Source organism: Larus michahellis, chromosome 10 (genome assembly GCF_964199755.1).
Source record: "Larus michahellis chromosome 10, bLarMic1.1, whole genome shotgun sequence".
NCBI classification, from domain to species: Eukaryota; Metazoa; Chordata; class Aves; order Charadriiformes; family Laridae; genus Larus; species Larus michahellis.
The window spans coordinates 23,001,032-23,027,446 of record NC_133905.1 but is presented as its reverse complement, the minus strand read 5'-3'; the positions used below and the strand labels follow the sequence as shown (position 1 = coordinate 23,027,446).

The following is a 26,415-nucleotide window of genomic DNA, read 5'->3' as shown; positions in this document are numbered from 1 at the left end:
GTATTTATAGCAGAAATCATATGTAACGTATGAATATGCTTATGCATCTCTAACATTATTTCATATCTTGTAGAATTGAGATATGTGGTGAGATCTGGTGGAAAGTTTAAGCTTCAGGAGTTAGCTTTGAGAAATAAAACCGATTGAATTGGACCCATTGAAGTGAGAGGGTTTGCTATGGCAAGTTTACAGGTGTAGGAAACTGTTCAAAATGTGATAATCGCCCTGTACAATGTTGTTCATTGCAAATATAATGAAAGAGAGTTTATTGCACCTTAAATAAAAGGCTTTCTGTATGCTACTGAAGCCGTCACTGACAAGGTTCCATAAAGCTGATTGCCCTTGCAAGAAGAGCAGGTGGCAGAGTGCTGCAGTGAGAGATCAGTGGCTGAGCGGTGTTTGTGCTGCGTCATGCACAGGTACTTCCAGAGAACCCAAAACCTGTACACAGCTCTGCTGGCAGAGCTTGTTTTCTAGCTCCTTATCTTGTCATGTTTCTGAATTCGTCTTATCACTCCATGGGATGTATGTGGTGGCTTATGCGTTTTAAAAATGTATATTAAATAGAGTGTTGCTGATGGAGGTCTGTTACTTTGCTGTAAGACTGATAGTCTCACCTCTGATAATCTGCAGGTTTTGCTGTTGCTCTTTCCTGGATTACCCATTTTACCGTGGGTCTAAAAAACCCTGTCTTTGACTCTCACTGAAAAATGTCTTGTGTGAGATACTGACTGTTAATTTCCATATTATGAAATGACATCTTCAGTAATGATTGTTATCCCCTGCTATCCTTATGCCTTTCTGTGGTTCTCACCTGCTCTGCATTTCCTACTTATAAGGCCATTAGAGCAGGCAGCAAAATGTTCTCCCTCTCTCTGGGAGGTGCCTGTGCTGCTGAGTGCTGCGGAGACTGGTGGCACTGCTGCTTTCCTCCCAGCATGGCTTCAGGCTCTTGTAGAGACCAGAAGGAGCTCAGAATTGGGTTGGGATATCCTTGTTGGTAAAGGCTGTGCTGCTGTGGCTCAGAGCTGTGTTACCTGAGTGTGTTGGCTCAAAACAGAGCAGGTAGCATGAGACTACGGCATGGATGTTCTGTCAAAGTTGAAGAGGTGGAAGAAATAATCATGTTTTTTTTTCTCTTAGCTGATGTGTCAACCTGCAGTGCAGGTTTACTGTTGAAAAATCTTTTTCTGAATCTGAGCATAACCTGCCTGGGAAGGACAGAAAGAGTGGGACTGTTGTTGCTTTGGGGCAGCTCTCATTGCTGAACACCCAAGAAATGTTTTGAGACTTTTGCTGTCTTTAAGTGTGGGTCTCGCCTTAGTAATGGAAGCTTTAAGGGTGTTTACACGTGAGAAGGTTTAACAGAGTGGGTAATTTGAAATAATGCAAAATGTAACGTTTGTGTTTTGGAAGAAGTAAACCGCTATTTTCTAGTTTTATTTTCTAATTCGAAATCAGGCTAAGCTAATTTCAGACCAACTTGTGTAGACCAGCCTTTATTTATTGCTTTCTCTTAGTTGGAAGATGACTATCACTAGTGTGGCATGCCATTTTCTTTCATGCAGCTAGAAAAGGTACAAAGTTAAGCACTTATGGTAAAATGCTTTTGGCCACCAGTTGATTTGACAAAATATCCAAGTTACTGTTGGGCATCTGGGTTGGATTTTGAGAACAATCATCACTGGTTTAACTCTGCTCACTTCCTTTGAAGTTAATGGGCATGCCAGCTGATCACCATCGTAAAATCCCAGGAGCAAAAGCTTCATCCTTGGCTCCTTCTATGTTGCGTGATGTTTCCGTTTGCTTTTCAAGCAGAACTGGATGGAGGATTTTTTTGCTGCTTTTTTTTTTTCCCCCCCAGTACAATAAGAAACATCCTAGAAGAGGATTGAGTGTACAATAGAGAGATAATCTGCCACTGTGTTGTTAAAAATCCTTGAAGAGTTGAGGGAAGTCTGCCAGGCTCCCTCTGTGTTTTCTTTGGAATGGGTTCAGTTCCCATATCCTTGGTTCTCTGGGAATCTGTTTTTTATCATACAACTACAGTTGCCTGGATGCTGCTCCGGCTCTTGTCTCTCTTTTCATTTTTGTATGTCAACAGTGTTTGTCCCAAGAGTGACTGGAAATGAGGTACCTAGTGTATTGGTCAATCCAGTCTTACCAAACTCTTGAAAACCTTAGCCATCAAGTTTCCCTCTGGTTACATATCTTCCCACATGCCTAATATAAATTCTAAAAGATTAGCTTAACTGCCAGTCATGGTGCATCTCCACAAAGGTGAGGTTTTGCTAAGTTGGTCGGTTGAGTTTAGTCTGAAGAGCTGACAAAACAATATAAAGTGCTGAAGCAATAAGAATCAACAAAAGTATTGCTGGAATAAGGGAATTAATAATATTTGCCTATTGTCTAAACCGTCTGATCGGTAAATTAAGTATAATCCTTGAAGTGTTCACATATGATATTACAGAAAAGTTGATTAAAAACCTGCAGGCCTAGGTTTGGGTGGATCTGTAGATATACTCTTGGCATGCAGTTCTGTGTCTGGGGGGGTGAAAATTACAAATGAAATGGAAATCAGCAAGAGGCCTGGCAGTCTTTATTGCAAGTGTCATTAATTCCTCTGCAAGGAGGATTTTATTCTGAGGGAGATAAATATTGTGGCTTTTGTTAGCTTTTCTTCCTCACCTCTTTGTTCTTCTTTTTAGTGCTTCCTCCCCTGCCTTGCTCCTTCTTATAGACACTGGTATGGGATCGAGAGCTAGTGCCAGAAATGCTTCCCATTGCTTGCTCCTCAGGATCTAATTTTGACCTCTGACAAGCCTAGCTCTCAATATCACACGCTGACGTGCTGCCGACGATCTGCTGTAATTGGAAGATGATACAAATTGCGGTCTTTGGTGTCATTTTAAAGCAAAAGTTTCTTTTTCTTGCCCATCTAGGACACAGTAGTGATCCCTGTGTGTGTTACAGCGGAGTAATGCTACAGCCTCTTTGATCAGTGCCTTATCCTTTCTGTGCTCGACCCTGAATCGAATGTAGCTGTAAAGACAACTGGCTTTTGATATTGCCAAATGATATCGAGGGGTCGTCAAATATTTCATATGTTACGGTGTAAAAAACAATAGTCATGCAGATTGTTTTTTAATATAAATCACAGTAGCAAACCACACCTCTGAAAGGCCCTACTTCACCTGCCCAGTCCAGGTAATTGCCTAAAATAGCAGACATCCTATTGGTAATAAAACTAAAAATATATTTATATTTAAAATGGTAAGAAATTCAGCTGATGTTCTACCTCCTGTTTTAAACTACTGTCATAGGCCAAATAATATCTAACCTCAGGTTCCCTACTCCAGTGACAGCTGAGAGTTAACCAGCATTTAGCTGTAAAAGCTTAAAAGTTCCTTTATAATTGTGGAGTCTATGTAAGTTTACAGCTAAAATTTAATGCAGACTTTTAGTTTATCTTGGTTCATTTTTTTTCCTAGTCTGAAAAATAGCCTGTAATTAGATTTAGTTTCACAACACTGTTATTAGTGCAAACTGTAGTGGTTATGTAATACAATACCTAACCATATATTAAAAGAACAAATACAAAACACAGTGAAACCCCTGTTGTGTTGTAAACACAATCAGTTTCAGACTGTAAGAATGCAAAAACCTCAAATTACTAATAAAAAACATCTAATGGCAGAGAATATTAAGCAATGTAAAGAACTAAATAAGAAAAATGGAAGTCAATTCCATACATATAATGCTTATATAAAAATGCCTGCATGCATATTAAGTCAGATCTGCATACTCAGCTTAAAAAGCCTACCAGCCAAGTACAGAGAAAGCCTTACTGGTTGTGAATACTAATGTTGTTTAAAGAAACTTGCTAAACCTTGGAAAACTGTTTCATGGTTGCTTAAGAAGCTACAGAATAACAGGAAAATAACTAATTGTTCACTCTTAAATTGATCACTATAGCAAAGTTAAATGTACTACTGATATAGAAAATAAATCATATTATTTTAGAAACAGTGTAAACCCTAGTATAAAAAAAGCTCATATTTGTGTACATTGCTTAGGTATCTAAAATATGAAAATTCTCAGGTTTAAGCTTTGAATTGGTGTTTAAATTGTCCCTTGCATACTGCTGTGGGTTATATTTGCCTTGATTAGATAAAATACTCTGAAATTTCTGGGTGAGCAGTTGCTACTGTTCTTTCAAAATCTTTTAAAACTAGTCTTTATGTAAGCGAAATATTGTTGGGAGCACACAAACGTTGTGAATTAATAATTCATTGAATTAATGAGTTTTGCCCAAGCCAAAAATATTATACTGCTGTGCAGTGTCTGATGAACCTGTACGTCACCATTGGCATGCACAATTAAAAATGTTCGGACTTTTTAACTACAAGCTTTTGGGACCTCGTTGTTTGGACAGTATAGTGTGGTAAAATCCAGACCCCTATGTAGGGAACCATGTTTCTTGTTTCATGGAAAGTTTCTGTGAGAAATGCAGTGTTTGCTGTCTTACCAACTGCTTTGAACCAAAGGCATCTTGGTGTCTTGCACGATTGGATTTGTCTTCAGAATTGTGATTTTCATCGCTTAAGGTTGAAAACAGAGTTTACAATTTTATTCCAGTGACTACAATCAGTTTGGTCCCTGTTCACCTGGACTCCAATGGTTAACTCTAAGATAACTGAACATATTGTAATATGTTATTTTTTGAAATTGATACAGTTTTAGTTAGCAAGAAATCTTATTCTTCACTGTTTTGAATTGGTTGGCTTTGCCAGTAATAAAAGTAGGTAAAACCTATGTCTGGGGAGAAGGGGGTGTATGGTAGTGCTGTTTGTTTGGAACTCCCCTTCAGCTCCTTCCTGAGTTAGAAGAGTTTTCCCATGGATCACAGGTCGGCATTTTTGAAGATCCTCCAGAAGTGAAGTCTAAATCAATCCATCTTCCCCATCTTTACCAGGTGGGGATCTAGTGCCCAGTTTAGATTGCATTTACCAGATAATGCAATGTTTTCATCGGAACTGCTGTCATCATCTGGGAGAAGCACTTCCTGAAGAGCTTTGTCATCAGTGCTTTCTTTCATTGTTTTAATCCTTCAGAGGACCCTTGTGAAAGAGCTTTGACTCAGGATTCCTGAGCAAACAGCGATGGCTGTTTCAGGCGCTTAATTCATTAGCGGCTTAAGCAGGGTGCTGGCCTCCGAGCTGGAGTCCAAGCGGGCTGCCTTTCCTCTTGCTCTGCAGTAACTCCTGCAGGTGTAGCATGAGCCAGGTGTTGTGTGGAGCCGCCACCACCCAGTTCTCCAAAACTAAGCAGCTCATCCTACTTTGGAGGGGTGACCTTCTTTAACTACTTGCAAGAGGTATGGCCTACTTGAATGTTTTAATTGCTTTGAGCAGTCTGCATTCAGGCCTCAGATGTATATTGCTACTAGCTCAAATTTAATTTCAAGAGGGTTCGTTTTTAATAACTTTTAAACTTTTTTTTTTCTCCCATCTTGACATTTTTGGCACACAGGAAGCAAGAACTGGGCTCTGTGTTCACAGTGAGCTTCCCACAGCTCGTTCCTGGAGCAGTTGTGTTTAGAAAAGCCATACAAGTCAGAGCAGGAAGTAATTGATGCATCAGTTCTTAGCTTAAAACTCCATGTTCACCAAATCTTTCACCAAAGATGATTATCCAACTTTGTGTGTTTTACATAGTGTTACATACTTCAGCTAAACAGACTAAGTACACTTTTTTTTAAAAAATTTCTTGATTAAAAATGTTTCTTACTTGTTCAGAGCCTCTGCCGTAGCAAACATACATAATTGTGATGTTCTCTCATCAGGGGAAGCTTCCAATTTTTTCAGACCTTTGTTTCAAACTTGTTTTGAAAATGCAGTTACAAGTGGCAAATGCGGCTTTAGCTGATTATTTTACCTTCTGCTTCAGTGTTCTGTATGTGTTTTTGCTTGTTCCATGCCTCTAAGCTAATAAATTGTTAGGCCAAAGGTTTTGTAACTTCATTAAGTAGCTGGGCATAGCTCTGAACTGACTGAATTGCATTCAGCAGTGAAGATACCACGGTAGAGAGAAGGCTGTGTTTGTGTGCCTGGGCTCTGCTGGGCTTCTGGTCTGTGCTTTCCCCCTTCCTCAGCCCATGCTCCCTTGGGCTGAGGTCCTTGAGGAGCTGTTGCAGTCCAGCTCTTCTGGAAGAGCATGGTCCTGACCATGTAGCGTGTCTCATGTAAATTATTTTGGTGGCTTTTAAACCAGACCTTTGATTTCTGTCTAGCAGTAACTTAAATCCTGCTAACACAACCAAATAATGTTGTAGGTCCTCCACCAGGCCGGAGGTTGCGAGCATAGAGCTGGCAGAGCAGGATGAGCGGCAGTGTTCGCAGAAGGCTGTTGTCCAGGCACGGTCCTCACAACCCACCCGTCTGACAAGTATCATCTTTGCTGAAGATATAAGTAAGTTTTAACTTTTGTAACCACACCACCACTTGTCTATGGGCATCCTGGCATCCTCCAGAAAGAGAGTAGAGATTTAAAAGTGCACTAATCGAGATATTTCCATTCATATACACAGTCATCTTAGACTTTCCATGGGCATGGTTTTAAGTTGTGTTTGTTAAAGTCCTCCAATTAGTGTTAATGATATTAGTGATACATCCAGGAAAATGGGTAAATCTTTAAAAAAAAAAAAAAAAAAAAAAAAGGGAGCAGTGGCTGAAAATAATTTGAAAATAAAACGCAAATTCACATGTTTTGCATTTAGAAATCTGGAAATTGCCTTTGTGTCTGTCATACAATATACCTGGTTAATTTTTTTATGACAGGTAGGAAAAAACAGATGGTCAATTAAATGTCTTACAGTCACTAAATGAAGAAATATATAGGGGTTTATCATCTGTGGGTAAAAGTCACTAAGTTCTCTAGAACATGAGCCATGTTGCTCCGTTGCTTCAGTTGCACTGTAGAAACTCTATACGTACTCAGAGAAAATATCTGTAACTGTTCAAGTAGATGGAAACCACAATTTTTAAAGACTTATTCTAAAGTTCAGTGAGGAAGGGAACTGCTTTTCTTGCTTACTTAGCCACAGTCACCATTTGACGGAGAGTTTCTTAGTCAAGGTCATGACCCAGTTTCAGTTCCTTCAGTGTCTTGAGTCATTGGCTAAATTTGAGGTGCATTTGATCTTGGTGCTCTTGATGAACATGTCCAGTGTTGCTGATTTCATGTGCTCTTTCTGATGTCTCTTCAAGTGACCGGACAAGTCCTTCGTTGTGATGCTATAGTTGATACAATTCACGGCATCCAAATTGTGTCCACAACAAGAGAACTCTATCTTGAAGATTCACCGCTGGAACTAAAAATTCAGGCTTTGGATTCTGAAGGTAAGAGATTAACTAGTAGGAGATAAAATATATATTGACTCTTAATTTTCTGATATGTGCACTGATTTTATTTGCGACACAATCGAATGTTAGAATCCAAGCTAAGTAAAGGGAGTTCTCTGAATAATGCATTCAGTAACCTATTGTTTTTGTTTGTTTAAAATCTACATACTGCCTGAACAGGAAAATCAAACACTACTTGATTTCCAACAACTTTTGCTTGCCTTTTTTCCTTATTTTCCCAGGAAACTTAACTCTACTAGTACTAAGGGTATTTTTAAAAGTCAGAATTTAAAGTAATTAAATGAAGAGCGTCAACTCTTCGCAATTCTACCTCTGGGTCAGGATTAAGAATGTAATGGAAAAAGTCCCAACACTTGTCCTGTTGAAATGTCCCATCAGGATTTAACTAGGTCCAGTCACGCATCCAAGAGGATCTTCAGAGATGATGTTGAAGACCAACCACCTATTGCTTGGATTGATATCCCTTAATTATTATAGATACACTCACTTTTGGGAGGTACCATTTAGGTTAGTGTCATTGGAGTAAGTGCATTTGGACTGAATGCGTAATTATTTAATAGGAGCAGAGAACTTCTGCATTTCATACTGTCTGTAACATCAGAAAAGGCCCATGATGCTGGTAAGAATTTCATGCTTTGGTTTCAACAATGAATTTTTATGCACGCATCAACACTCGCATAAACCAAGTTATTTTTAGGACAACTTCTGGGCTGAATGGAAATGATACGTAAAGCAGCTATGACAGGTTGAATCGTTTGGTTTGGGTAGTTGATGAGCCCATCCTACATTTGTTTGTTTGTTTGTAAACCATGAATGCCAGGTTATGTATGGCTATATGTTAATAATGAAAAGTAATTTCTTTCCCTTATACTGTGCATAATACCAGATTCTTGGCTTGGTGTTTCTGCAAACTCTCAAGCATGCTCAATGGACAAATTTGCCTTGGAAGCCACCCAAGTTAGTGTCTGAATTGCAATTGTTCAAAACCCACAAAGAATGTTTAATCTGCATGACTGAAACAGGGCACTGGTTAGAAGCCATAGGAATAAACTTTGCGATCTAAGTTTGGGGGATCCGGATACACTCAAAAGCTTTGAAAATCAGTTCCTCTTCACCCAAATAAGCTTGGGGTCAGTCCTTGGGAAACCTTTGGATATATTGGAGACTCAGTGGTCTTTCTTGGCACACATTGAAAAAAAAAAAAATAAATTCAAGAGCAGGAGCAAGTTTATTGAAGGACATAATTGTTCAGGAAAAGTCAGAGAATTGAATAAGGGACTTCTGAACATTTTTTTTTTTAATATTCAGAAGGTGAAAAAAATCAAAATAAGATAATTGTCCAGTTAAATGAATATTGGGAAAAATATGCTTAGGTTTGCTGAAAACTTACACAAAGAAGGTGTGTCAAGCCTGTTACTGCAGCCTGGATGAGAGAAAGCGAGAGTAGATGTTTTGTATCGGCCGTTGTATGTATAGAATATTGGAATGACGTAGCTTTTTCCCAGGTATGTAAAGTTGTTAAGTAGTCCCTACGGACGTAGCAAGTGGAATTTTTTTTAGAGTAATGGTGATTATTGCAATTGGTATGGGTCAGACCATTCATTAATATTGATGGCTCTACTCCTGTGAGTATCGATATATATTCATGAATAGTTTCTTTTCTTATTCTCTTCCATATGTATGCATTGTCCAGGTTTTTTTATAAGCTGTATTTTTAATCAGTTACATTAATGCAGATTCCTTTTTGTACACGTTTTTAATAAGCCACTCCAAATATAAACTCGATCCCCAAATAGTACTTTTCAAAGATTGCTAATGCAAGAGAGGAAGATGATCATGGAGATCTTTGGCCAATTTAAGTATAGAATATAGAGGGGGGGAAAAAAGTCGTATATTGTTTTCTTTTATCTGTTTAACTTTGCTCAAGTTATTTCATTATGACTTGACTAGAGATGAGTTAAATAAGAGAAAGGCTTAAAGGTGTGAGTTTACATTTCTTTGGCTATGAGTGTGCAAGGCACGCTGGCTTGCTGCCCCAGTGATGGAGCAGAGCACATCAAGACAGGTCTCCTTGTTCCATAGAATCACAGAATGGTTTGCATTGGAAGGGACCTTAAAGATCATCCAATTCCAACCCCCCTGCCCTGGGCAGGGACACCTCCCACCAGACCAGGTCGCTCCAAGCCCCGTCCAACCTGGCCTTGGACACCTCCAGGGATGGGGCAGCCACAGCTTCTCTGGGCAACCTGGGCCAGGGGTTCACCACCCTCACACCAAAGATTTTCTTCCTGAGATCTCATCTAAATCTCCCCTCTTCCAGTTTAAAGCCATTATCCTTCATCCTATCACTACATGCCCTTGTAAAAAGTCCCTCTCTGGCTTTATTATAGGCCCTCTTCAGGTACCGGAAGGCTGCTATAAGGTGTCCCCAGAGCCTTCTCCCCTCCAGGCTGAACCTCCCCAACTCTTTCAGCCTGTACTCACAGCAGAGGGGCTCTAACCCTCTGATCATCTTCGCGGCCTCCTCTGGACTCGCTCCAACAGGTCCATGTCCTTTTGATGTTGGGGGTCCCAGAGCTGGATGCAGTACTCCAGGGGGGGTCTCACCAGAGCAGAATATAGGGGGAGGATCACCTCCCTTACCCTGCTGGCCATGCTTCTTTTGACACAGCCCGGGATGCGGGTGGCTTTCTGGGCTGCCAGCACATATCGATGACTCATATCGAGCTTCTCATCAGCCAGCACCCCCAAGTCCTTCTCCTGAGGGCCGCTCTCCATCCATTCTCCACCCAGCCTGGATTTGTGCCTGGGATTGCCCCAACCGACGTGCAGGACCTTGCAGTTGGCCTGGCTGAACTTCATGAGGTTTGCACAGGCTCACCTCTCAAGCCTGTTGACTGGGGTTTGCTCCAGCTTTACCAGTGAGAGCCACTTTCTGCTGAAGCATCACAGAGGAGCAGCTCTGGGCTGGGTTACAGCTGTGCAGCAGGCGCACGAGTCACTGGCTAAGTTGACATCTGAGGAGCCTGGGAGGGTAGCGTTGCAGCTGGTCTGCAGCTGCTGTGACAGCCGTGTGATCCTGCAGGCAATGGAGACAGCCACTGCCCTCCGTGCTGCAGAGATAGCTGATCCTGTCTTGGATGAGCGAGACCTTGCATCGTCTGGGGTTTGTGCTTATCTTTGATAACCTGACTTTGCCTTTGTAATGAGGGACCCCGACAGGAGCCAGGACACCCAGGCCCGAAGGTGGTTGGGCAGCCGTAAGGACGGTGTCGTGCTTTTGCTGCCAGTTGGCTGCGGCACTGGCTGTGTTCAGGCGCCAGCTGTAGCCTCTCCATAGTGCCACGATCTGCTTTCTCCGCCATGTGATTTTTTCAATTGGAGCAAAACAAAAGTGTAATACAACTTTGCGAAGCTAAGGCATGCGTCAGTAAAGAAGATTAGACTTGAATGCATGTTAAATAATCCAGTCTCAGTCAATTTTAATTATATTGCCTTGTGTGTTTAGAGTTTTGTGTTTTAAATCCTGTTTATTTGGGGCGATCTGCAGTAAGTTATATAGAAATGGGAGAAACAACGTAGGCTGTGTGTTCTGTTAACTTGCATAACAAGCATAAGAATTCAATAATACATTTGGTTTGATTTTTACTTTATTAATATAGATATAAATGTCAAAGGGAGTAACATAAATGAAAATGTATTTTAAAATATAGCAAACACTGGGATTTCTGTTCCATATTTATTTGTGCCAGTGGACACTGCAATTCAGAGCAAGACTCATCTTGAAGATTGTAAAAGCTTTCACTTCAGCAGCTCGTTACACTTAAATGTAATCATGATAAATCTTGTGTTTTCAGTCTGTTTATTCCTTTCTGTTCCTTTTTAATGTTTACAATTTCTCATGTTCTATTACAGAATCACAGAATGTGTTGGGTTGGAAGGAACCTTTAAAGGTCATCTAGTCCAACCCCCCTGCAGTAACTAACTAAGTTAGTAACTAACTAAGTTCTTTAACTAACCAACTTCTATTGGTTCACAGTTTCTAGAAAGAAGATGCTCAGTTTGAGTTCTTTCAGTGAAGACTTATTCCCGTTATGGGTTAATCATGGTTGTGCTCAAAACCAAAACAATACGTGTGGAAAGTGCAGTTCATCACTGCTGTGAACCCAGGTTACCTAGATGGTATCTCAGATCCACATGTTTCAAAATGAAAGATTGTTTAGCAGGGTTTTTTGTTATGTCTTGCTAATATCCAAGCAATGTTAATGTTTTTGTGGCCAAAGGGGAAAGGAGGTGGTGGGTGCCCAGGATATCTTAGGGGCTGGCAAGTGGAGGATGGGTAGCATCATCTGCACCTGCTCTGTGTGAAACTGTGCCACATGAAGTGGCACATGTGAACAGAAAAGCCAGTTAACAGAAACATCTTAAATTTGCCAAATTCAGTAAAGCTAGGTAGATCGTGAGTTTTAACTAGGTACAGATAGTGCTTCTTTTAGGGATAAGACAGAGAAATTTCCTGGGGGGAAAAGTCATAGTTTGTCTTCCAGGAAGACTCTATGCTTGTTATGTATTTTTGTTTTAACCTGATTGTTTGATTTATAGGAAACACTTTCAGCACATTGGCAGGGTTAGTCTTTGACTGGACAATAGTGAAGGACACAGAGGCCGATGGCTTCTCAGATTCCCACAATGCACTGCGGTAAGTTCATTTAAATTGTTCGCAAAAGTCTTGTGTCCATTAAGTTTGATGTGTATAAATATTTCCCCACATCTAGGCAGTTTACTGAACTGATGCCTAAAATAATGCTTATGGGTCAGTTGTTTCAGAAGTTGTTTTTTATAGGTGCCTGCTCGAGAGCCTGGGCACTCTCATCCCAGTTTAATGTAACAACTGAGAGTGTTGCATAGTGATAGCAGCCCAGGTAGCTCTAGCGCAACAACTAGAAATAAATACGTGCAATTCTTGGTCTTCCTGAAACATCATGTGCAAAGGAAAGATTTATTAGTGAGACTCTTATCTCAGGATTTCAGCAGAGAGATTTATTTTTTAATTACATTCTTAGGGCAAAAAAAAGTCCTCTTCCATTTCAGAAAGGTGCTCTCTAAACTTGCAGAGCTTCAGGTTTCGGTCAACACTTAGTTCTACTATTGAAATAGCTTTCAAAGTATCTAACCTTTAAATTAGAACGGACCAAGTGGCTGCTTGTAAGCTAGATACAGCCAGGTCAAATAATTCAGTGAAAGGCAGTCAATGAAGCTATTCGATATGTCCTCTTTTAGACAAAGCAATGAATGGAAAGCACTTGCTTGATAAATAAGCCATGGTGCTTGGTTCATCATCTGTACTGACTCAAAGAATTAGTTAACTGGAATTTAGAAGTGCTGTATTTTGCGAAAACTTCTATCCAAAGATCTTGAAAGTGCTTTTCAACTCACTAATGATATAAGTGTTTTTCAGCGTCGGTGTATAATAAGGAAATATTCCCTCCATTTAATGGAGATGGAGTTCTTGCCCAAAACTCAGAAAGCTTACCTGTGGCAGGGATAGGAATAGAATCCAGACTGTATGACTTTTTTTAAAATTTTTTTTTATTTCCTCCTGTATTTGTCACCAGACCATCTTTACCCTCTGTTTTGGTATTGGGTTTTTTTTTTAATTTATGCTATTAAGTATGTGCACTATGTAGTTTTACAGTGATGACTTCATTGTTCTGTTCTTCAGTGATTTCAAACGGAATTTTCAGTTTCTATCCTCATTAAACTAACCAGAATTGGAGGCTACTGAGCAATACCTTGTATGGGATATTTTTCATGTTGGACTCCAAGAGTTTTTACCTTCGCACTGACACCAACTGGTGTCAACACACCAGGATCCTGTTATCTAGCAGTATTATTCAGCATACTATATGCCGTGGTGAACCTTGACTTTGATCAATGTGAATATGGGTAGAAAAATTCCTCCCTGATAGACATGAATTTGACCAGACTGCAAACACATGAAACATGGGGGTTTCTCACAAAACAGTTTACGGACGCTTCTTGAGTACAGCTTTAGTCAAAACTTCCCTAACATCTAAGATGAGATAGTCGAACTCATGCACCAGAGGCTTTGGTTACTTCAGAAAACAGGTTCCAGCAAAATGTAGGTAGATTGCAGGACAAAAAACAATGTAGGAAACTATATCTTCCTTTAAAGAACCTGTCTTTATTTATATGATGATTCCATGACTAGCATGTGGGGAAAACAGTTCTTTTGGAGAGCAGAATGGTTAACTTAAATTTTCATCCTCAAACTTGTATTCCAAATACATTGGAAATGAGGTAGGGGTAGCAAACAAGACACTCTGCCACTGGGTAAACACAAACTCCCAATTTGGCAGCCTTAGAGAAGCAAACGTGCCGCGTTACCTGAGGAAAGCCCGTTAAGCCCGTAATACACTTGAAGCTGCAGGTATGAGTGTACGGCCCCTACCTACAGTGCACTTTTAGTTCAGTACGCAGTACAGTTCGGTGGCACTTATGGTCCAAGTCCTAGTCCATACAGAGCTTTTTGTTTCAGTACAAGTATTTGCTAGAGGTGTGATTTTAACCAAACTAATATTGATATATGCTCTACTGTTAGCACAGCTATGATAACATAAGAATGTTCTAATGGTGTTACAACTCTGCAAAATAAACAATAAACTGTCATAACTATTTATATTCATAACTATTCTCAATATGGCTTTACTGATTTTACTGGGAAAGTGCACATAAAGCCAAAAAGATCATGTGTGTACAGAACCTTTAAAACGTGGTCCTCTCTCAATTTCTGTCCTGGCGTTTACTCATTCATGGCAAATTCTTTTCCTCTCTGTCACATCATGGAAATTTCGAACAGTTGCTACAAGTTTTCTGCTTGTAATTTTTTTTTTATAGTCATTTATTAAATGCATCCTAGCTTCTTCATATAGGTCAAAGTTATGTTGCAGTTTGTTAAGCTGTTTTCTTTATAAACATAAGCTTTGGGTCTTTCACGTTAGTTGTTCCACAATAATCTAGAGTTTTTGCAGTCTATACCTACTGTAAAAACTGAAGGGATCATTACAGACAACATGTGCAGTCTTCTGATAGCTCTCGAAAGCCCACAAACAAGCTTCAAACAAACTTTTATCAGTGACAGAAATTAGGTGCAGATATCTTGAAGAATGAGTAAAATTTGGATATCTGGTCCCAGGCAGACATCTTAAGTTTGCTTAAAAATGGAAATAGCTACGAGTAGATCCTGTTGTTGTTTCTCTGTGGGTTTACAAAGATTGGTTAACAATTTTCTGTTCACTTTTTGGTTCACCTTTCAGTATACTCAAGTTCTTAGAATCCACTTATATTCCACCTTCCTATATATCGGAGATGGAAAAAGTTGCCAAGCAAGGAGATACCATTTTGGTGTCTGGAATGAAAACGGGGAGTTCTAAATTGAAAGCAAGAATACAGGAAAGCGTCTATAAGGTAAGAAAATGGAATTAATCTTTTTTTTAATCATTTAGTCTTATAGTCCTGTAAGTTTGCCCTGCCATATTGTTCCCATTGTGGATATCAGTGCTGTCTTACTGGCTTGACTCTGTAGCCCGTATCACAAAAGATGACGGCGCTGCTCTTGATTGCCCTGAAAGGGCTGGAGTTCAATGCAGTTCCCTAACCCAGGACAGTGCATCTGCCAGAGATCAGTTCTAAACCTGACTCTCTGATAAAAGGCCCTGCAGCAAATACTTCTGTACAATTTTATTATTCCTGATAGTCATTCATATTATATATATATAACTAGAATCCTATCGGATAGGGTATTGGCGCTGTAGCTCTTTTTAAAAATAACCAACTAGAACACCTTAGGTCTCTCTTTTATTTTTTTTTTTCAATAAATAAATAGCTTGAGCAATTGGATATACCTTTATTTCCTGCTGTGCTTGAAATGAGCGTCACATGAGTACTTCGTTACTATCTAATTCTACTCCATTAGGTTCTGGTCTCCGAGGAAGGGCTTTGGGGTCAGAATGCCAGTGCTACAAGGGTGTTAAACTGCAGTATTGGCAGCCTTCCCAGCTGTTCTCTAGATCCATGCTGGCTCTTTCTTTGTAACTGTGGTGACTGAGTTTTTCATTTCACTCTGGTAACAGAGTTGTTTTTTCTCTTAATAGAATTTACAAACACCTGAGAGAGACTTTTATGGGTTATCACTTACAGGAATACTTGGCATTGTGCTAGTATCAGCTTAATACTGTGCCTTAAAAAAAATAGTATGATGGCATTTTTCTGAAGTTCATCTCGTATCTGCAGTCTGTTTTGGCAGATTTGTGTTACTAAATGTTATACTTGTTTTTGCGTAAAGCAAAATTGCCTTGGACTGTCTAACCCATACCTGTAAAAAGTGTTCTATGAAAATATTATCTGAATGTATGTAATACTAGTAATGTGGCACTAATAATAGTGCACGTTAAGAATTGTATTTTTGTTACAGTTCTACCTGATTGTGCTGAATATAGTTAATCTACATTGTATCGATCCGAAATTTTTTTTTCTTGAATGCTTGTAGCCTGGTTAGTGTTCTAATATTTATTTTTCTGTATTAGTTTTGAGCTGATGCTGTAAGTGAAATGGAAATAATATTGTTCCATTTGCAATCTTTTATGGCTTTCTGGTTAGTAGTTCCTTTAAAGCATTCACTGCTGCCAGCCTGCACGGTTTCAGTGAACATCCCTCAAACTGTAATAGAACTTATACAATTATTTGTTGTATTCCTAATTTAATAGACCAATGAGTTTGATACAGATTCCTTGGTGAAGTTATAATGGATATATTGCAGGGAAGTACTGTGTTTTACAGTAGGGAAAATAAATTTCTAGATGTCTGAATAGTCAATGTTCATCTGTCTCAAGTTTTTCTGTATTCTCCAGAAAACTGAACAAAATGATGCCCATACAGACTTGATTATTTTTTTTTCCTTCAGTGCTGCACAGCATGCACAGAGCCGGTCTCTATACCATTCATTGTCCCTTGCATTTTCCTGTTGTGACAAAATTTGAAATGATAATAAAGAGCCAATTACAGCAAGTAGTATTTTTCACTTATAGGTTATAAGTTATTGCTGCATGGTCCTGTTTCAAACAAATGATCTGCTTTAAATGTGCTTGCTTTTTCTTCTTTTTCCTTCAATCAATAGCATGTACCTCCTGCAGAAGTCAGATTGCTTATTTTGGAAAACATCCTTTTAAATCCAGCATGTGACATTTATCTTCTGGTAGGAACATCAATTCAGTACAGAGTTCAGAAAATAAGGCAAGGGAAGATTACAGGTTTGTCCTGTTTTTTTGATTATTTTGAACTCTGTGTGTGAATTTTTAACTGCTGCGAAATATTTAATTGTGTTTAAACTACTTTATTAATAATTTAATATTGTTTTCCTAAACCATGTGATGATACAGCTGTTTAGTTTTTTCTGCCCCCAAAAATGTGTCTATAAAGGATATATTCTTGCAGGTTTGTCAAGGACATGAAGGTAAGGGTAACTTAGAATAGGAGCTAGCACTATCGTTTTAGGTATACTCTTTTATTCCACATCGACTAAGAAACTGTGTCTGACTTTCTTAGTTAAATTTAGATTAGTAACTTTTCTAACAGAAAATGTTTTCTTGACAAATGGATTTGTTCCACTTCTACAAGTGTGGGTTAGCTGGCTTTATGTCCATTTAAAAGTGTAGAAGTTTGTAATTGTTGCTTATAAGGAGCCTGTGCTGGTAATGACTTGACTTTTTTTTTCTTTTTAATTTAAAAAAAAAAAGGCACACTACTCAGCTAGTAGTGCAGAAGGGAGCGGCAGAAACTGTCAGAAACTCATAGAAAGCAATTTGACCACTTCTGAAGCTGGGAATTAATTGGATGTTTGGGCTGAACAGTGGGATGATATTAGTTGTAAATAAAAGCTAGGCAAGAAGCTCATTTTGTGTGTGTGTTGATATAATCACAGAAATGCTATTTCTACAAGACATTAAAAATACTGATTTAATGCGTGTGCTAGGCATCAATAAAAATTAATCAGCAATAATTAGCAGCATCCAAACACTGACACACTTGCTTTCATTGTTTCATATGTTGCTTTGTTTTATGTACAGAATTAACGATGCCGTCTGATCAGTATGAACTGCAGCTACAGAACCACGTGCTTGATCCGGAGGGAGAGCCGTCATGGCCAGTTGCCAAGTTGGACCAGGCAACATCAGTTGTAACTGCATTGCAGCAGGGACAAACGAACCTCGTACTGGGGCACAAGAGTATCCTTCCTAGGTGATGCTTTTCCAGCCAGGTCTTTGTGGCAGGAGACAAACTTTCCACCCTTTGCAGCACAAAAAGATAAAATGATCTGCATTTGTACCAGTAGTCTTGAAAATCCGGAGCACCTGGTGGAGCCATAGAAAGCAGCACTGCTGTGAATTCAATCTCAACAGAGCTGCCTGGTGCCTTGAAATGTTCTAAGAAATTACGTTGGCAAAAGATCAATTAAATCATGTCTGTTCCCCTCAGTCAATGTGGAAATGTGATGGGGCTTTATTTGATTTTTATATTTAGAACATTATATCCTCTAGTGGAATCTCTCTAAAATGCTCACTGTCTCTCAGGGTAGCGGGAATAACGTTTATTTTCAGTGTACAAGTAGCTTTAAATATCGAAAGAGGCACAAAGGAGCCCCAGGAACATGCTGATCTTTACTTGACTTCTGTCAAAACTTTTCTGTTCCTTTACTGAGACTTCAGGTATTCGCATGCAAGGGGTTTCCAGGCTCCCAAACAGCACTATCTATGTTGTAAATCCTGGGTATTTAGGTTGGTACTGGCTGCAGTTGTCCTGATTGCTTAATGTAATTTCTTGCCTTGCTTTTGTGTTGGCGTTTTTCTGTGTTTATATACATGCTGTCATTTCTCATATTACTTTTCATAGAAAAGTACTTTTATTCATAAAAGTAGCTCAATGTGAAATAAGTTTAGGAGTAAATACTTATTTATTTTCTTTCCTCTCTGTATTCAGCAGCTTAAAACAATGAATGTGCATCTTCAGGGTGTGGGCACCAGAAGCAAAATGCTTATATCTGTTACAAAAAGAGACTGTTGGTCTGTGCTGTTCAATATTTCCTGTTTTGTAGGATTTACAGTTCATCCAGGTGACAGATGGGTCCTAGAAACAGGCAGACTTTATGAAATTACAATTGAAGTGTATGATAAATCAAGCAATAAGGTGTATTTATCTGATGTAAGTTGAAACGTTGATATCCTTCTGAGTGTCTGTCTCCTAAATCCTGGCTTTCTTAGAAATTAGTTGAGCAGTTTCTTATTTACCTTGAGTTAAGGCATTTCAAAGCATGTTGTTTCTTGCCTCTTCCTTTTTTCCCTTTGTTTTGTTGGTTTTATTTTATTTTAAAAATAAAACACTCTGGGTAATTCATGTGAAAGTGCCCATTGGAGTCTAAATCTTGTAGAAAAAAAGGGGAAGAAATTGGAGAAAGCACTTCAAACATGTAGCGTAGGCATCACACTAGAAACTGCAAACTGGTGTAGCTGCTGGAGAGCAGTACTAGTACGGTACTCCATCTCGTCAGTTCCTCCCAAATATAATATTGTCGTGTCTAGAGGCAATCTTTCCTGTTAAAGAATGGGGTGTAAGGTAGGCTGATAACACTCTTGGGGAGCTGCCTCTTTCCTTTCAGTAAATTATGGGAAAAGCTTAACTTGTTAGCTAGCACTAAAACATTTCACTGTTTGGTAGTTAAATAAGATGAATTCTAGGTACAAGGTACCAAATATACATTGCTCTTAATAAAGAAAAAATTTAAATAGTTCATTTGCAAGCAGAAAAACAATCTTAAATTATTGCCTTTCAGAACATCAAATTTATGTGAATGTTGTTTTATTTGCACTCATTTTCTTCCTGAGATATAGATCTTGAGTTTCAGCTAGATCTCAGAAATGTGCTATTGGGGCAGTGTATTTACGCGTTCTTCCCCTTTTGTGTTTAAGAATGACAAAATTAAGAAATTACTGTGAAATATGAACTATTTAGTGGTATAAATAGCAGTACTTTTCATGTTAAATTACATGTAGCTGGAATGTTTAAAAAGTAAATATTTCCTGTAGAGTTAACGCTGTGTCTAAAAGATATAATCCTGTTGAAAGACTGAAACTTTGTAGAGAAAAATTCTTACTCGGGTTCAGATAAGTTTCTCTGAACTATGTTATTAAACAATTGTTTTTTCATTGATGTGTTGCTAGTATGTCTATGGCTGTCTGTAGCATTAATGTCAGCTACCTGTGGCAATATCTCTCTAATGTTCTGGTTTTAGAATATCCGAATTAATACAAAGCTGTCCGAAGAATATTTTGAGGTGCAGAAGTCATCTCTGAATGGATCATATCATTACGTGAAAGCAATAAAGAAGGGTCAGACCATTATTGATGCTGCACTGACATCAGTAGTAGATCAGGTATGGTTTTGTAATGACTCTTCTGCTTTGCTGGTAGGCTTAAAAATAATTTACTTGAGCAGTAGTGGCCTAATAGTGACATAGTAAAAGGAAACCTAAGAATTACATGGGTCTAAGCCTTATTTGTTTGAACAGATTAAGGACCCAATTCTAAAATCCTACGTCAGGAACACTGTCAATTAAGTCAACAGAGGATTTGCTTAAATAGAGACTAGGATTTTGTTAGCGAGTGTGTGGCAAACACCTGTTAAACTAGTGCTGCACAGCACTGATTATTTTTTTTGTGGCAGATGCTTATGTGGGCACATATTGTTTCCTTGTGCTGGTGCAAAGGTCCTCTCACATTCTCTGAGTGAATTTTACAATTTATTGTGGTAGGATCATCAGTGTCATACCCTGGCCTTGTTCTGCATTCAGTTACATTTGGAAAGTTTTCTATCGTTTGGTAAGTGATGTTAAATGCTGGAATGAAAATCTGCCAAATGTTTCAGCCTGTGAAGTTCTTCACATTAATATTCATTAACTTTCTGCTAGTTGGGCAGGCTGCTGAATGTATGGCTAACTAGGGCACGTGGTGTGAAAGTGATTTGCTTTGGCTTGAAACTTGGAAAAATTCAACACTTCAACCCATTTGCTGTAAAATCGTTTTAGTGATTCCTTGGGTAGGATTTAGTCGGTACTTGTATATGATAAGCCATGCTCATTCTCTGTGTCAGAGAGGTACTCTTGAATGAAATGAGGTCTGCTGAGAGCTGTTAAAAGTTTTCCTTCAGAACACCAGTAAGAGACAATATGTCGTGCCCAGAGGGTTATGGCATTACAATTGCAACAAAGTTGTAAAGGCTACTATTTTGGGATGGGTTGAGGAATGGGGCTTTTAGGCTGAGTTTGTCTTCACCTGCTGCAGAGTGGAATGAGCAAAGAGTAAACGCAGGTGTGGAGTTACTGAATTAGTTCTCCAGACAAGGTCTGAAAACTAGAAGTTGGGCAGCTGTATCTCCATGGTCATACTACTCATTTAATACAATAGCACACTTTGCTGCGATGAGCTGACTCTTTGCTCACAAGTAACGCTGTTCGTAAACGACCCTAAATAGTTGCTTTCCTTTCTCTCTGAGATGTTTTCAACAACTTGCCTAGATATAAACGACTAAACATTAATTCTAGGAAGCACTGTGGTGCCATCTATAATACTGTGCTGTTGCTTTTCGTAGGATGGAGGTGTTCATACATTACCAGTTCCAGTGCGAAACCAGCAAGATGTTGAAATATATGTTCCCATAGTTCTTTCACCCAGCATTTTGACGTTTCCTTGGCAGCCAAAAGCAGGAGTCTACCAGTACACCATACAGGTATGCCAAAGTAGTATCTAAACATGGGAAGAGTTGCTCAAGCAGGCACAGTGAGGCCTGTAACCACTTATATAGAGGTTAATTTGGATACTTCAGGCACGGTGATATCCAAAACTTTATTTGGAAGAATTTCTCTGGATGTTAGTTGTAGGAATTAATATGTAGTTTAAAAAAAGCACATAAGAAACCAACAAACATAAAAACTCCACTGACTTTTACCTCTTGTTTTTAATTCGCTTCCTCTCTCCCTCACGCGTGCACCACATACATAGGCACAGAGCGGTTTGGAATTTCAGAAAACATCCTAGGTACAAAACTTCATATTAATAATTAGAGGCTACCATTTACTGTAAAGGGATGGATTTACGGGAGCATGAATCGGAGTGTGAAGTGGCTGCAAAAAGGGCATGACAAGATTAATCATCAACCTTCCACATCAGTATCCTTCACTCACCACACATCTCATGCTTCTAATAAAGGTTATAGGGAGGCAAAGGCCACAGTTTCATTTACAGTACGCCCTTCTAAAGGGACCTTTTGCTTACGTTTCCTGCGTGTATCTTTGCTCCCATGCTGCCAATCCTTCCATATACTTCATGAAGCAAATGGCTTGTCTTCCAGTACCCAGAGTATGGTCTAACTGGAGAAGAGAACGTTGTGCTTCCCCAGCCCCGACTCTTATCCCAATATAACGATACCCACATCTTGCACTCACGTGTTTTGTGTGTAGTTCTTACCGCTCCCTTTTAGCATGAAGTAGTGCTGAGTTTTGGGTCTGTCTTCAAGTAAACACTATACCAAAAGAGCCTGCGGGACCCATGGTGTCTGAAGTAAACAAATCAATGTCATAGGGACAAAATTGCGTTCTCTGGTGTAAATATGAACTTCGTGCCATTGAGTTTAGCACTGTCGTAAGTACTCTTTAATTTCTATGGAATTACAGTTTAGTTTAGTTCATGCTATACCCAACCACACCAGCAGAGTGTGGTAAAAATTCTTAGTACAAATATACATTTTCATTACTTGATCATAACTTCTGCTAAAGTTTTCCCAGTAAGGGAAAGTAAATGTTTTCCTGTTTCCCACCTCTTTTACAGTTCTATTCTTGTCTCACCTTGTCTTGCATATATCATCAAATATCTCACTAGAGAATGTTCCTTTGTGTTGCTCCAATAATTGCATCAGTACTTTCACGTGTGATTTTTTTCTTTTTCATTAAATACATAAAAACTTCTTTTCTCCCAACATTTAAATTAGTTTGCATTTACATTTTCCCAATCTGCCCACTCCATAATACTAGTGGTTGTTTACAATAGCACACAGCTTGACTGTTGTTCCTGCCTGTAGATTACTGTTTGCTTCCTACTCGATAGTGTTTGACTCAGGCTATTTTGAATTAGTGAATAGACTTTTTCTGAAAATAGGTTGAAAGGGATTTTTGGATGTAGACAAATTCTGTTTATAGCTAAAGTAACTCCTTCCAGATGGTATTAGAATGACTTTTAGGTTTTACTTTGTCAGCTGCCGGGTTTTTTTGTTGATTGCTTTGTTTGTATTTGTGCTAATAAGATGGCTTCTGTTGCAAGTAAAAAAAGAAAAAATAAAAATGATGTTTCCTTCCTTCCTTCCATGCATTAGAGAAGTGAAGTGCCATTTTTGTGTGTCTAGTTTGTGTGGCAAGGAGATGTGACTCCATGGAATTGTTAAGAATTGGGTATTTCTGCTTTTACGTTTTCTGCTCATTTCCCTGTTTTAATTGAAAGTATCTTTGGAAAACATTCTGAACTTTTACATTCTTTAAATGTTTCTCACCACATTCCATGCATCTCCTTCTGTCAGACACTGTTACCTATTTATCCATTTGTCTTTGTCCGGCGCTCTTTCTGTAATCAGGTTGGGCACATGCTCGTGGGAAGGGAGAAGGGAAACGACTGTCCTTCTGATTATTTTTTTTTTTTTTCTGGTAAAAGTTATTGGCTAAGCTGCTGCATAATTTAGATTTGTTTATTTTCCACACTGTCCTTCCAGACAAGATTAATCATCTTGTCCATTTTTAGTTTAATTATGAAACGGGTTAGAGAAAATGCCAAGGAAGCTAAAGAAATGAAAACAATACACATAAACAAAAATTTGCTCTGATGTTCACCCTTGATTTACTGTGATTAAACTTTGAAATTTATTTTAGAGTGTGAATGTCTTTTTTCTTTTTTTAAACTTGCTTTTAAAATGCATTATATTCAGTACACCTTTCTGCACAGTGTTTGTCTCAACAGACACTTCCTATAGCTCACAATAATGATGTTTAAAACCTGTGCGTTTTACAGCATTGTAGTGACACTGTTTCTTCAGTAACTAGTCGTACACATCTAGGAGGACAACGCTCTACTTGTGCTGGCAAAATGGTTTTTGGCCCTTCACTTTATAAAATGTGAGCCTGGAGCAGGGATAACCCTGTCTGGCTGCCAGGTGCTCATATGGTGGGGATAATGATTTGTTGCTATTGATCTGGACCATAATATCTAGTTACTTAACTAGTTCTTACCCTTCTGTATCATAGAATCATAGGGTTGGAAGGGACCTCTGGAGATCATCCAGAATAGATGATAGAATAGAACAGATAGATAGAATAGTAGAATAATTCCACTCACTTAAGCTCTTCTAATCATGAAACAACCCTTCAAATGCTGGGAGCTCTAGGAGAAGAGTGGAGATTTCTTTTTTTGTTGATTTGGGGTTTTTTATGGGAATCTGCATGATACACCTGGGTTTACAAGTTTGGCAGTTACTGACTCCTTCCTTGCAAAGCCCTAGTGGGAGTGTAGCTTGTACACTGAGCAGACCCTCGCAGTGCTTGTGGCAAGAGCGGGCAGTTTCCGTCTGTGCCTGTCCCTCATTCCACGACTGATCAGTTGCTGCAGCAGCACGTTTGTTGAATAGCTGAAGGTAGACGTGCTGATTTTCAGCATTAAAAAAGTAATGCTAAGAAGAGATTGACTTTTTTTCCTTTTTCTTTTTTCCCCTCTTTCCTTATTCCCTCTCTGCCTCCCACTTTCTTTTTTCTTCCCTTTAGATCCCTTAACAATTCCCATTGAAAGAAGGTAGTAGGTACAGAGTGTCATGTTAGCAGCTCTGAGACCCAAAATCAGCACTTCTGCTGTCAGCAGCAGAGAAACAGTGGGAGTTTTCAGAAGGACAATGATCCCACGTGCCAGGCCTCTGGTGTGCCTGTTTGTGCAATGCTCTGCTAAGCGCTAGCAATCACTGGGACTTGTGAGCATCAGACTTCTGCTGCTGGGAGAGAGATATTTGGGTTAGCAAGCGCTGGTGAGCACATAGGATATGTGCATGAAGAAAGCTGAAATTAAAATGGATGAAGGGTGGTAATCTTGTCTCTCACTTGACCTTGCGTATTTGAAAGTTCTGAGGTGTTATTTTATTTGTATTTCCTCATAATAGCATTGTTGTTGCTCAGCAAGTCCCTGGGTTTCATGCAAATTATTCAAAGGCTTGAAAGCTAAGAAAAGTGAGAACCATATACTTTATAAAATATTTGAAAGATTTTCTCTCTGTATTCTAGGCTCATGGTGGAAGTGGAAATTTCAGCTGGTCCTATTCTAACCGGGCAGTTGCTACGGTGACAGTCAAAGGAGTAATGACAACTGGAAGTGATATTGGCGTCAGTGTCATTCAGGCAATTGATGTTCAGAATCCGTTGCATTATGGAGAAATGAAGGTAAAACTCTTATTTTCCCTGATCAGTCTTGAATATAGCTCCTGGAAACAAGGGACATGCTGAGAATGCCATAGGCATGCCCGTTTCTAAAATGTTCCCAAGAGATTTCCCTGCCTGCCCTGTGGCAGGTTACGTGATCCCTTTCAGAGTTTGTGGTTCTGGGGATTCAAGCTCTCTGTACTGCATTAACTTTAGTCCCATTTTTGTCCCTTCCTGGTTTCCTTGGCAAGTCTTTTTCCTTGTTGAAAGTTTTGAGTGCAAGAAGGAAATAGTAATTTACTACTGGCCTAACCATCTAAGCAGACAAACCAAACTAAAAATGCTTTGGTAGGGTAAGAGGTGGGTATTTTCACTCGATACAAAATGATGACAGGTATCATCAAGATGTGCAAGGAAATTCCTGCCTGGAGAAGTGGCTGAAATGCTATACAGTGCCACAGAATGAATCTGGAGACCAAAGTAATCTCTTAGGAAAATTAGGAGAAAAGGGGAATGAAAAATACACCTCCCAAGAGCGATTTTGCGGTCTCTGTGCCAGTCGTTCTTAGGATTTGGTGAGGGTGATCAGCGTGTGGTGTGGAGTGAAGAAAATACAGGAACATTGTATGTAATAGCCCCACAGGAAAGAGTGTGCAAAGGTCGGTGAAGAAGCTTGTCTGGTTAGCACCAAATCTACAACGTTAAGTATTTTTCTCTGTAGTGTTACTGATTTGGAAGTATCTCCTTGTGTCCTTCAGACACAAATAATTTTCCTTGATGAAACTGTGTCAGTGCTTACTCTCTCTGTCAAGCTCTTAAGAACTGCCAGACCTTAAGAACAGAAGAGAAACTAAAATTACTGCTGTGTTGTATATTCACTATTGTGAAATAGTACTACTCTGCGACTTTCACAAAATCAAGCATTTTAATATATGCTTCAACTCTGTGCCTTGTGCAAAGAGCGCGGCATCGGAATGGAAACTTGACAGAGAAAGTGGAAATTTGCTCCTGATGTCAGAGAAACTAAGAGAGAGTGTACTGAACACTGGTCTGCGATCCAGAGGCTGTGTTTGTCTCGCTGCGTGGTCGTAGATGAAATGGGTTTATGCCAAGCGGATACTATTGAAGCTGGCAAACACCCGCCCTCTGGCAAAGGCTTTATAAAGGTGATGGTCTTTGTTTCTGAGGGAGCGTAGAAGTTTATTTAGGAAGCGCGTCTTGCAAGCCCTAGGGCAGTGCACCTTCCTTCCAGGATACGTGCCTGAGATTTAGCAACTGGTGGGGAGCAAGCTGATGCATCAAATATATGTACATTAGTTATACAAAATACCTCATAGTTTTTAAGCATTCCTGTGTGCAGCGCTGCTGTAATTGTACTGCACTCCTGTTGCACCGAAGTCCCTTTTGACAAAAGTGTTTAAA

General features: G+C 39.3%; 1 protein-coding gene across 1 annotated transcript in view; it reads left to right on the top strand.

Moving 5' to 3' along the window:
- NUP210 (nucleoporin 210) overlaps window positions 1-26,415 on the top strand; it is a 68,493-nt gene that overhangs the window by 3,562 nt on the left and 38,516 nt on the right. Inside the window, exons 2-12 of the mRNA XM_074602462.1 lie at window positions 6,335-6,471; window positions 7,269-7,400; window positions 12,027-12,123; window positions 14,762-14,912; window positions 16,621-16,753; window positions 17,570-17,728; window positions 18,209-18,277; window positions 18,595-18,701; window positions 19,789-19,929; window positions 21,144-21,281; window positions 24,859-25,014. Coding sequence (XP_074458563.1) covers window positions 6,335-6,471; window positions 7,269-7,400; window positions 12,027-12,123; window positions 14,762-14,912; window positions 16,621-16,753; window positions 17,570-17,728; window positions 18,209-18,277; window positions 18,595-18,701; window positions 19,789-19,929; window positions 21,144-21,281; window positions 24,859-25,014 — 1,420 coding nt within the window. The remainder of the gene's footprint in view (window positions 1-6,334; window positions 6,472-7,268; window positions 7,401-12,026; window positions 12,124-14,761; window positions 14,913-16,620; window positions 16,754-17,569; window positions 17,729-18,208; window positions 18,278-18,594; window positions 18,702-19,788; window positions 19,930-21,143; window positions 21,282-24,858; window positions 25,015-26,415) is intronic.